This window comes from Stomoxys calcitrans, chromosome 2, assembly GCF_963082655.1.
Source record: "Stomoxys calcitrans chromosome 2, idStoCalc2.1, whole genome shotgun sequence".
Lineage (NCBI taxonomy): Eukaryota > Metazoa > Arthropoda > Insecta > Diptera > Muscidae > Stomoxys > Stomoxys calcitrans.
In genome coordinates, this window is record NC_081553.1 from 149,803,280 (window position 1) to 149,815,630 (window position 12,351).

A 12,351-nucleotide genomic window follows, 5' to 3' on the forward strand; every position below is an offset into this window, starting at 1 on the left:
TGCTAGAAGATTTATTGCTTTTTGCAATTATTATCGAAGGTTTGTCAGAAATTTTTCATTCTATTCTCGGCATATAACTCGACTTTGCAAGAAAAATGTAAAATTTGAATGGACATTACAATGCAATGAGGCATTCGAGTACCTCAAGAAACAATTGTTGAAACCTACACTTCTGCAGTACCCGAATTTCGAAAAGCAATTTTGTATTACAACGGATGCAAGCAAATATGCATGTGGAGCTGTGCTCAGCCAAGAGTATAATGGAAAAGAGCTTCCTGTTGCATTTGCATCCAAAACGTTTATAAACGGCGAAAGTAATAAATCATCAACCGAACAAGAGTTAATTGCAATTCATTGGGCAATACAATATTTCCGGCCGTACATTTTCGGAACACATTTTTTAGTGAAAACGGATCACAAGCCCTTATCATATTTATTTTCGCTCAAAAATCCAAGTTCCAAGTTGACGAGAATAAGATTGGATTTGGATTATCATATTTAAAAAAATTATGATATTTAGCTAAAATTTTTCGCAACTATTCCGAAAGCTGATGAGAATACTCTGTGTGTGAGAAAACATATAGGGAGGAGTAAGATATCGTTCAGATGCATATAGTTTTGGACGTTCTCATTGTAAATGGTAGTGTCCCACATTTAACAATCAAATGGGCAAAAGTACACCATGGATGTTGGTAAATGAGGAAATTATGTGATAAATTTCGTGTAAATTGAATCGAATATAATGCAAATATATCGATGAGGTTCAGGAGGGCCTCCAAGGAGCACTGCTTCTCAGACCATCGCTACATCAAGTTTAGAATAGCACGGCCAGCGCCGAATCCAATACATTCCGTTATAAGATTAAGACCAACTGGTCAAAATTCGGAAGACTAATCAGAACAAGACTTTGGCAAGATAATTTGGATTGTCCAAGCATAGAAGAAATTGGAGACAATGTCAACCGGATTACGACTGCACTGGGGGAGTATTTTGAAGATAGTATTCCTCTTCGAGAAAGGAAATCAAGAAAAACCCTAAAAGAACGGGAAGATTCGCAATATTGGGAAAGAGATACGCAGACAGTACCCGTCGTAAAAAACACTGAGGTTTATTGGGATGTGTACTACACACGGTTCAAGGAATGCAATAATATTAAAAGAGCAGCAAAACGTGTCACATGAAAGCTTTTCTGCGAACAGATCGATAGTGTTAATGACGCCAAAATGGAAAAGTTTCTCTCAAAAACCGATGTCCAAACTTAAACGTTAGTAGACGGCATGGCAGCGAGTGCAGAGACAACGGAGGGCATGTTGAGGCTTTTAATGAAAATTAATTTTCCCTAGGATAAGACGGGACCCACTTAGACACCGGAATCTTGGAATAATGAGTTTTATCAAAGGCTTATCATTACGGAATTTATTGTAAACGAATCCTTGGGGAGCTTCAAACCATTCAAGTCACCCGGATCTGATGAAATATTTCCGGTGTTACTACAGAGGGAGACCAACTATCTGGCATCCCATATGGCCACTATTTTTACGGCGTGCCTAGCATTTTCATATACTCCGAAAGCCTGGTAGGAGGTGGTATTTATACCCAAGCCGAGGCAAGGCAAGTTATGCGACACTAAAGGCCTTCAGACCTATAAGCCTTACGTTCTTTCTACTCAAAACCATGGAACGCATTGTGGCCAACATGATAAAGAGTAGGAAATCCAGCGAACTGCTCAAATACAAATAGCATGTCTATGTCAAAGGAAGGTCGGTGGAGACTGCTCTGCACGAGGTTGTGCATAAAACAGAAAAATCCTTCGATGCCAAAACGTACACCCTTGCGGTAGGCACTGACATCGAGGGCGCTTTTTACAATGTGCGGAGCGACACAATGATCCAATCCTTAGACCAGTATCGGGCGAACACTGTCCTTCGAGACTGGATAAACCATATGCTACGGAACAGGTGGATAAATTGTGTGTTCCATGACATATATATAAGAGAGAAAGTGGCACAAGGTGACCACAATAAATAACCTATTACGGTTGCTGACTGAGAAGGGATATCAACCCGTCTGCCAGGCAGACGATGATATAATACTTCTTAGAGGTAAGGATCCGAACGAGCTATGCATAAGGGCCGAAAGCATCTTGCAGATGGCACACTTCTGGGCTAGACCCAGGCGTCTCAATGTTAACCCAGAGAAGACTGAAATCTGCCTGTTCACTAGAAAGACGAAGGTGGGCCAATTTGATGCACCACGTTTCCTCAAAAGAACGATTTCGATATCTGAAAAAGTAAAAGTCTTAGAAGAGATCTTGAACAGGAAACTTAAATGGAGATGTCACATTCAAGAGCGTACTGAGAAGGCTCACAAACGTTGGACACTATATAGACGGGCCGTAGTCTCGAAATGGGGCTGGAATTCGAGAATACTGCAGTGGCTCTACAGGAGCGAGATTAGATATAATACTTACTCACGCCTGAGTAGTTTGGTGGGCTGCGATGGAGAAAAAATGCAACGTAAGGATAAAAAAACCGCCCTCGACTGTCGCAGATCTCTTAACGAGATGGCTGAACAATTCAAAATTCACCTGTTCTGGGTGCTGGACAGCAGGGATATCCCAGGGAATTGTAAAGCGGAGGAGCTTGCGAGACTAAGACCTGCACATTCCAGGGATACTGGAATCTGTGGGTATGCCTCTAGTGACATGTAAGCTAAGTTTTCAGGACCAGGTCCGAAGGACAACGAATGATAGACGGTCACAAAGTGGGGGCTAGGAGCACTCTAAAACTATGTGGCCTAATCTAGACTTGAAGAAGTCTACCGCTTTGCTGTCACTGGCTAGAACAGACATCTCAGTCATTGTGTCCGTCATGGAAGGTCACTGTCTAATCGAAAAACATGCTGATAGACTGAAGGTTGCCAGCATCAACTTTTGCAGAAGCTGTGAGGACATCGAAGAAGAAGAGACTATAGAATACCTGTCCGTCATGGAAGGTCACTGTCTAATCGAAAAACATGCTGATAGACTGAAGGTTGCCAGCATCAACTTTTGCAGAAGCTGTGAGGACATCGAAGAAGAAGAGACTATAGAATACCTGTGTGTGTGTCCCGCACTAGCAGTCAGAAGGAGTTCCACTTTAGGTTCTCATTTATTTGAGAACCTGTCTGATTTAGCGGATGTGAACATTTGTAAGTTATTGAGCTTTTTAAAGCGATCTGGATGGTTCAACGGTAGGAACTAGAAGTCATCTTCTTTCTTCTGTTCCTGTGGTATCACAATGGACGAAAACGTCTAAGTGAGTCTGATGGCAGACTGTCACTTAAACCTAACCTAAGCTAACTTAAGGATAATACAACAGGTTTAGACAACATGTTGTAGGCATAGGCGTAGCGATGGGCACTGGATACTATTCTAGATATCCGACCCATTCACTAACTGTTTAAGTGTGAGGCAGCCACTGCGGCTATTAAACTCTAGGCGATGGGAGAAAGGGATAAAGGGTAGGAGCAGGTTTTACCATTGTGGTATAATCGAGGCGACGATAGGAAACCTGGATGGAATACAACAGGTTTCTGATCGGATACCTGAGATGACACTTAAGGTTGAGTGCGAGAAACTGCTGCCAGAGGCACAGTCTTGGATTGACGGAACTCTGATATTGCCATCTGAAAGATCATCCGATACAGATGAATCAAAGCTAGAGGACAAAGTGAGCCTGGGTATCTACATTAGGAACGAAGGGACTGAGATCTGTTTTCGACTCCCTGACCATAATACGATCCTGAAGGTATAGATCCGGGCGATCACGGAATGCGTGAGGTGGTGTGGGGAAAGCCAGGGACTGCCGCCAATATATACGGCTTGGTAAAATCACCCTTATCATCAAGTAAAAATAAAACAATATTAAGGATACTTTCTCAAGCGTTTACAATCACCCAATTAACAATTTACTGGTTGAGTTCTAATTTCCACCAATAGAGGAAAGATGCAAAATACTTATTGAAAATCATATAATAGAGGCAACACAAATGTGATTCAGTCAACTCAGTCCAAAATAAGACCAAAAATTCAAACAACAATAGCAGCTACCTTGCACTTAGCAAAGAATTGTCAATATCTCAAAATAGGCACTCTAATTTCCGAAGCTTCATATACTATATTGGAGTAACAAAGTCAAACGCTTCAAATGAAAAACTCCACTTAGAACAAATAACTAAATTTGAAGGAATGCAAAATACTACACGGTATAGCGATGGATCCTAATCATCATCATGAAACTCTTTCGCTATTGTCGACGATTCAAATAAAACTATCAAAACAGGCGTTGCTGAATTGAAAGGGGCAATAAAGCTCAAGCCAAATAAGAAAATGTTATTATTATGTACCGACAGCTTATCCTCAATTAAGGGTCTGTGCTCGCATAAATTTCGGAACCTTTAATTAAACTCATAAAGAAACACTTATTGCGAAATAAACACACTATAATTATGTAAACATAAAAGGAAACGAGTTAGCTGATTCGGCAGCAAAGTCCGCCAATAAAACAATCGTAATAATGATTAATAACTATACAAAAAAATGTGATATCCAGCAACTACAAACTTTTACTAAATAATGATTGACCCAAACTTTATCAAACCTACGACGAATAGACACCACAGAAAATCATCATCAGAATAAGACTGGGCCGTTCCAAACTAACACACGAACATCTTCTTAAAAACAATCATTCTCAACCAAACTGCCCGAATTGTTATAGCATTTTAACAATGAGACACCTCATCGCATATTTCAATAACAATAACAATGATATGTCTTTATCGGATTCCATCCAGAATCTAGATTACAGATATCTTAAAGATCGCCTACCAAACTTTATATTAAATAATATATAAAAATTTATTTACTATATGAATTTATTGTTATGTAGATCCTACTATTTATAAGGCGAAGGCCCTTGCAGCCAGTCCTAATAGTCCCCATTATTTTTTGTAAATTAATATGCAATAAATAAATGAATAAATAAAAATAAAGAAAATATTTCAACACATTTGTGTTCTTCGTTTCGGTTGGCGTTGTCTAGGTAGATAAAGTTGCTGACAATCTCAAATTTGTGGTTCCCAACTTTCTCCATTTTCATTATGTGATGATATCGATGTCGTCGGCATAGGCGAGTAGCATGTGTTGCCTTGTGAGTAGTGTGCCATATCTATTCACATCTGCATCTTGTATAATCTTCTCCAGCAAGATATTAAAGAGATCGCACGAAATGGTATTGAATGGTTCGGAGAGACTTGGATTGAAATGCCTTTGAACATGTTGGGCTATCGAAAGGTTTGTAGTTAACAAAGAGATGATAGGTGTTGATTAGTCCTTCTCGGGCCTTTTCCAGGATTTGGCGCAGTGTGAATATCTGTTCTATGATGGATTTACCAGATCTAAAGCCGCATTGATAGGACCTAATTATCTCATAGACTTTAGGTTTTAATCTTTCACATAGTACGCTCGATAGTATATTTTATGCGATGGGGAGGAGATTTATACCTCTGTAGTTGGCACATTCCGTCTTGTCTCCTTTCTTGTGTACCGGACATAGTATGCTGAAGTTCCAATCATCGGAAATGCGTTCTTCTAGCCAGATCGCGCAGACAAGCTGATGCATACGCCTTATCAGTGTGTCGCCTCTGGTCTCAAATAGTTCAGCGGGCAACCCGTCGGCTCCTGCTGCCTTGTTGGTTTTGCGGTATCCTCTTCGCCGCCAACGTCCTGCACTAGCTACTGGGTAAAATATTCTTTCCACATCCTCAGCACACTATCTGTATCAGTTACCAGATTTCCTTCTTTATCTCAGCAGGAGTATATTCCTGTATTGTGACTCCTGTACATGCCAATTCTCTCACACTCACGTCTTTCCATTTCCTTTCTGCAGAACAAACGTTTTTCCTCTTCTCCCGATACCGTTGCTACTGATTACAGGGTTGCTCTGTATGCAACATTCTTGGTTTCAGTAGCATCTCAACACTTTTGGTGGTACCATGGATTTCTTGGGAGAGACCGGTACCCAAGTACGGATTTCGCGCCATTTTCCATGGAGTGGGGAATGATTTGCCACTGCGCCATTATATCATCGGAACAAGGAGTGCTTTCATCGAGCAGTTGGGTCAGTCGAGCTTTATAAAGTCCAGCTTCCGTGCAGTGTCAGATCGTACTTTCCTCGCCATGGTCAAACGGAAGCGAACCTTTGCTGCAACGAGGTAATGATACGAATCTATATTCGGTCCACGGATCGATCGTACATCTAATACGCTGGATGAATGCCTTCCATTTATCACATGTGATCAATTTGGTTCCTCGTGTTTTGATCGGGTGACAGCCATATGGCTTTGTGAATATTTTTATGTAGAAATCTGGTGCTGCTAACGGCGAAATCTATTAGCCACGATCCACCGTAAGACGTTATCTCGTGGAGGCTAAATTTTCCGACCGTCGGACCAAAGATGTCTTCCTTCTCTTTCTTCGCATTTAAATCCCCCAGACCGATTTTAATATCATGGGCAGGGCAGCGGTCATATTCTTTCTCTAGGTGCTCGTAGAAAATATTCTTGGTCTGCTCGTCTTTGTCTTCCATCGGGACATGGGCTCAAATAAGGCTGATGTTAAAAAATTTGGCTTTTATACGGATTGTGAATAGCCTCTCACCCACCGGAATAAAGCTGTAGACAAGGTGTTTTAGTCTTCGACTAACCACAAATTCACAGCCAAATTTATGCCTCGTGTCATGGCAGCTATGGCACAGTTCGTCATCGTTTGGTGTTGTTGTGACGCCATTCTCGGCCTATAGCACTTCCTGTTAGGCGGTGATATCTACTTCTCTAATACATCCGCCAAAGTGTATACTGGACCTTCTCTATAAAGAGCCCGGACATTCCAGGCGCAGATCCGCAAATCATGGTCCGTTCTTTCTATTCTTTTGTTTCTCAAAGTAATTCTTATGATTTTCCCGGTGGGTTACTAGCCCAGCGCCCCAACTGCATGGGTTTTTTGGGATCGCACGTGTATCCCTCAGTACACTTGCTCCAAGATCCAAGGTCGCCTCCAGCCGCCTTAACCTGGGAGCGGACAAAAACTACTCGCGGCCGTATTTATATACACGCTGATTATATATACATACCAGACTATTTGCTAGAAATTAAACACAGACTTTATGCCCTTACATAGAACGTAGCACTACAGTACCTACATTTTATGGATGTCATCATTACATATGTATATAAATTTTATTGTTTCATTGATTTTATAGAAATAGGAGCTATCAGCTGCTTCCTTAAAGGCAAATGATTATCGAAATTTTTTAATTAAAATTTCTATTATTTTATGGGGGAGTATGTTTAAAGATATATAAGAACAAATACAATACAATGAAAATTGATCTGCATAAAATCTCTGTCCAACTACTCAAGCTTTAATAATCTTTACTTGAACTATGTGCCCAATAGGTGCTCTCCATTACAATTCACATACTCTAATTGTAAAATCTTGTTGTTTACCTATGTATTTAGAGTACGAATCCGGTATAATTATGGTGTATCATGGGACCGACAAACTAAAAAACTCCAAATGGACTTGTAGGGCGACCGGGACAAATGAAAGTTTACAAGGGCCGCCCACTTAAAAAAGCTCAAACGGAATTACGTATGCTGGAGTGTATGTAAAATTTTGTCAACCCATTAGTCCATTAAGCTTCCTGGCATAGTTTATTCAAAAATTTAATTTTTTTATTAAGTCTTGCCCAAAAAATATTTTGTATATAAAAGCGAAGACTTAATATTTAAAGAGCATTCTTTATAAAGGACAATATGCCGTGCGTGTGCCTAATATAGGTCAATCTGCTTCATTTCTATAATAATTTGAACGGGCGTATTGGTTTTGTCTCCACCAGATGTAACATTAAAACATTGGTCCCGTTAACGTACCAATATTTTTAGGTTAGTACTCCTTGCTTTTATTTACTTGTCATCCCTACTTTTTCATTCTTTAAAGTTGAAACTTGATCAAAATTATAGAAAAATTGTGAATTGTGATATATTCCAACTTATTTTCTGGTTTTTGAAAATATTCACATAAATGAATACGTAGCGTAAGAAATAAAAACGTCCGATAAAACGGACACTAGGCACTAAGAAGACTGAATCCTAATTTTCTTATGTTTCAGCCATCTGGAATAAGCTGGATATGTTGCGCTCCTTGTACGTGGTTACGATCCTCAGCTGCAATACACAAAATATCTATTACCACAGCAACATTACTGGTTACTTTACTGCTTGTTGCTTCTCCTATCTTGTTTTTAATAAGCACAGCTCCATCGCAATTGCCACGTGATTGTTATCAAGATGACGATATGTGTTCAGTAACAGCTACACTTCCAACAGAGTGTATGGAGTCCATATGTAGAGAAGCTGCCCAAACCATTCATGCAAACCTCGATTGGAAAGTTAAACCCTGTGAAGATTTTAAGAACTTTAGTTGTCCCACATACTTACATCGCTTAGGAAGCTTTAACGTACTACACAGTGCACAGGAAACTGTTGATTTACAAATGCAACGTAAGTACATTCATATACACCTAAATTGATGAACTTCATTATTCCTTAATAAATATACTGCGCAAATATATATATATATATATATATATATATATATATATATATATATATATATATATATATATATATATATATATATATTTATATATTTATATATACATATATACCCAAACGGCGTGCCGCAGTGCGACACCTCTTTCGAGATTTTTTCTGATGGTCTCGCCAGGATTCGAACCCAGGCGTTCAAGCGTCATAGGCGGACATGCTAACCTCTACGCTACGGTGGCCTCCGCAGGCACACAAAAACGCCGGAACCGATTTTCCTGCTATTTTCTCAGAACCTATTTTTCCTTCCCCATACCTGAGATAATAGGGAACTTGGTTTCTTGATATTCCAAAACTGTTCCAAAACGGAATATTTCAAAGGCGTGTGCACCGATCTTGGTAAATTATGGTTACACACTTTTGGTAACCTAAAAACATGAAACTGGTATACCACTTTGGGGTCTGTTGACCAGATTGACGCTGAGGCTGAAAATTATAGGAACCTTGTAGAGGTGAGGTAACTCTACTGATCACATGAGTGAGTTTGTTTATGTAACTTGAGCAGAGTAACCTTTAAACCGTTGAGTGGATGGACGTATTGTTATTGCACTCCGCAAGAATATTCCTGTAACTCGTAATAGGTCATTATTTTTGGAAGAAAAATTTAAGTCACTCAACGATAGCTGCGATAGAGGTATCCATTAGGCGGTTGATGATCTGCGTCTGTTTCCACTGGAGCGGCAGATCTAGAGCCCGGGGGTAGGCTTAGAATGGACTCCAAAGACCCAACAGCTGCGGTGGTGATATCTGGCCGTAAAATGTTGTCTGCTTCTGAAACCTCGAATTATGAAGCGGCTGCTCCAGGCTCCACTAGCCGACAGACGACTGGTCAGCAGGGGCTTTTGACGAAGACACCAGGTTCGAGTCTAAAGAACAAGGCCGAACCTATTCTTTCTTCGTATGCTTATAATTTGCCTATGCCATCGGCCTTCCCCGGCAAACCAACACGCTCTTTAAGAGTTTGGAATAATAGAAGACGCATCGCTCTCAGGTTTATTGAGAGGCTTGATGCTAATGATCCTAAGACTCTCACTGATAGTGAGAGAGATTCACTAAATTGGGATCGGGAATTCGCTGCACAGGCTACCCCAAAGATTCGAAAACGGCACCGCAGTCAGCCAAAAAGCTGCGTTCACCTGGAGGGCATCCCATGCCTAGAATAACTAGGGCGAACAGCAATAAGATTGGTCCAAGAACCTTTGCTAATGTCGCTAGGGACAGTTTAGTAATGGCAGTTGTCAACAAGGGAGAAGAACAGGGATGCATACCTAGGAATAATAGGAGTGGGATAATCAGTATACTCCGATGTCCTTGCGGAATTTCTTGGGTCTCCTCCAGTTTGTGACGATGCAGGGTGGTATCGAGGCCGATACAGACTAATTGCCTTCGGCGATTACCGCACAATTGAAATATATCATTGTGCGCTACAAAAGAATGGTGAATCTGGCCCGGTGCAACACTATATTTAGTCAAGAAGGAAAATATTCCTTCTCGACCTATGGCACATGTTTGGATACCAAGGATTCCCTCAGATCCTGAAGCGATACTTGGAAGACTGAATGTAATACCAATCTTTCAACCACCGACTGGAAGATTGGTAGATTGGATGAGGCTGATGGTAACCGGAGACATGCAGCATTCGTACTAAACTCCGGCTGTCAACAAGTCTGAAGGGATTGTATCCTACGGATTCAACAAGTTTAAACTGAAGGTCTATAGAAGCGGTGGGGTTGGGGAATAAGGAGACAAATCAGCAATTATTGCGGAACACTTGCTAGACGAACTATCGACCACGAGGCTAATACAACAGTGTTGGAAGTTCTGAATCCTGACTGTGGTACGGTTTCTACAGATAAATCTCCACCATTGTAAGGCCGCTACGGCGGCACTAAAGGTCCTCCTGATGGCTGGGGGATTTGACGTGGTTCTTATCCAGGAACCATGGGTGTGTGGAGGAATGGTACGTGGACTAAGAATTCCGGGATTTAAACTTCTCAAAGGTACGGGAATGGAAGACACAGAGCCTGTATTCTGCAAAGGGTAGTCTAAATGTTTTTCTTCTTCCGTCGCTAAGCACTGAAGATTTAGTTGTAGCCAGCCTTGAAATAAACAAATCTCATTACTGGCTGGCTTCCCTATATATGGCACACGATTCAGAGATGACGCTTTAAACCTAAAGTCGCTGGTTAAAGCCGCTTCTATAGGGAAGAAGAGCTTCATTGTAGGAAGTGGTATTAATGCACATCATCAGATATGGGGAAGTTCGGATGTCAACGAAAGGGGTGAGCTGCTTATTAAATATATTAAAAGTTGCAATCTGGCGATTTGTAATAATGGGGATAAACCGACCTTTTTAACCTTTTAACAGGCAGGAGGTTCTAGATATTACCTTTGTATCGGAAGATATAAATGGAAGAATATGCAACTGGGATGTGTTGGATGACCACAGCTTCTCTGGACATCGTTATATTAGTTTTAGCATTGGAGAAAATACTGAAGTAGATGTCCCTCGGCTAAACAGAAGACAAACGGATTGGGATAAAATTCGGCAAAAAGTCTGCACCACTATCCCTTCTAGACCAGAAAAGGAAGTGGAAACTACGGAGGATATAGACATAGTGGTCAAGCGGATCACGAAGGTCCTGAAAGACTCAATTGTGTCAGCATGCTCTAGTGCCAAGCCAAGGGGCAAACCGCGACCGCCATGGTGGACCCCTGAGCTGGTTGGTCTAAGGAAGGACTGCAGAAAACTCTTCAACAGAGCAAAAGCCACAAGAGCACCACACGATTGGGACATCTGTAAGGCTGAGCTAAGAAAATAGAATAGAGTAGCGAGCTGAGAAAGGCTCAAAACAAATCCTGTGTAGAATACTGCAGCTCCGTGGAGGATACATCTGAGGCCTCTTGGCTAAGGAAGATTCTGTCCTCGAGAACTATTACGGTGGGGTATATCTAGAAATCAGAGAATGTATGGACAATGTCTAGTGAGGAAACACTAGAACTACTCATTGATACACATTTCCCGGGAAATTCTCCAACGGACCACGTGGCGCCAGAAGATGTTGTAATTGATATGCATTCGTCGGAGGCCATTAGCGAAATTGTGTCTGAGCCGAAAATCCTTTGGGCGATAAGAAGTTTCGACTCTTTTAAGTCGCCAGGCCCTGATAATGTATCACCGATTGAATTCTAAACTGGGTCTGATAAAGGTCCTGTGTGGTTCCCTGGCTTATTGAGATATACTCTGCTTGTATCAAAATGTCATGTATGCCTGTGGGATGGTGCGATACGAAGGTCATTTTCATTCCGAAAGCAGGAAAACCCTACACACGAAGGCGAAAGATTTTCGTCCTATTAGTCTGTCATCCTTTATGCTGAAGACTCTTGAGAGGTTGATAGAAACATATCTTAGGGCAAATATCCCTCGAGATCGCCTGTCGCGGCAGAACCATGCATATAGTAAAGGCAAATCCACTAAAACACCCCTTCACGACCTAGTCGGCTACATAGAGAGGTCTCCCGCTGTCAAGGAATATACAATGGACATTGAATGTGCTTTCAATAATGTAAAACTGGCATCAATCACGAAGGAGTTGGAGTTTCTAGGCATTAACTCTACAGTAAGAAAGTTTATTAATAACT

At 41.0% G+C, this 12,351-nt stretch overlaps 1 protein-coding gene across 5 annotated transcripts in view; it reads left to right on the forward strand.

Annotated features, from left to right (window-relative positions):
- LOC106092815 (endothelin-converting enzyme 2) overlaps nucleotides 1-12,351 on the forward strand; it is a 441,390-nt gene that overhangs the window by 80,101 nt on the left and 348,938 nt on the right. For all 5 annotated transcript variants that reach the window (XM_059363956.1, XM_059363952.1, XM_059363953.1 and 2 more), the window contains one exon: nucleotides 8,214-8,604. In XM_059363956.1, the coding sequence (XP_059219939.1) occupies nucleotides 8,214-8,604 (391 nt within the window). The remainder of the gene's footprint in view (nucleotides 1-8,213; nucleotides 8,605-12,351) is intronic.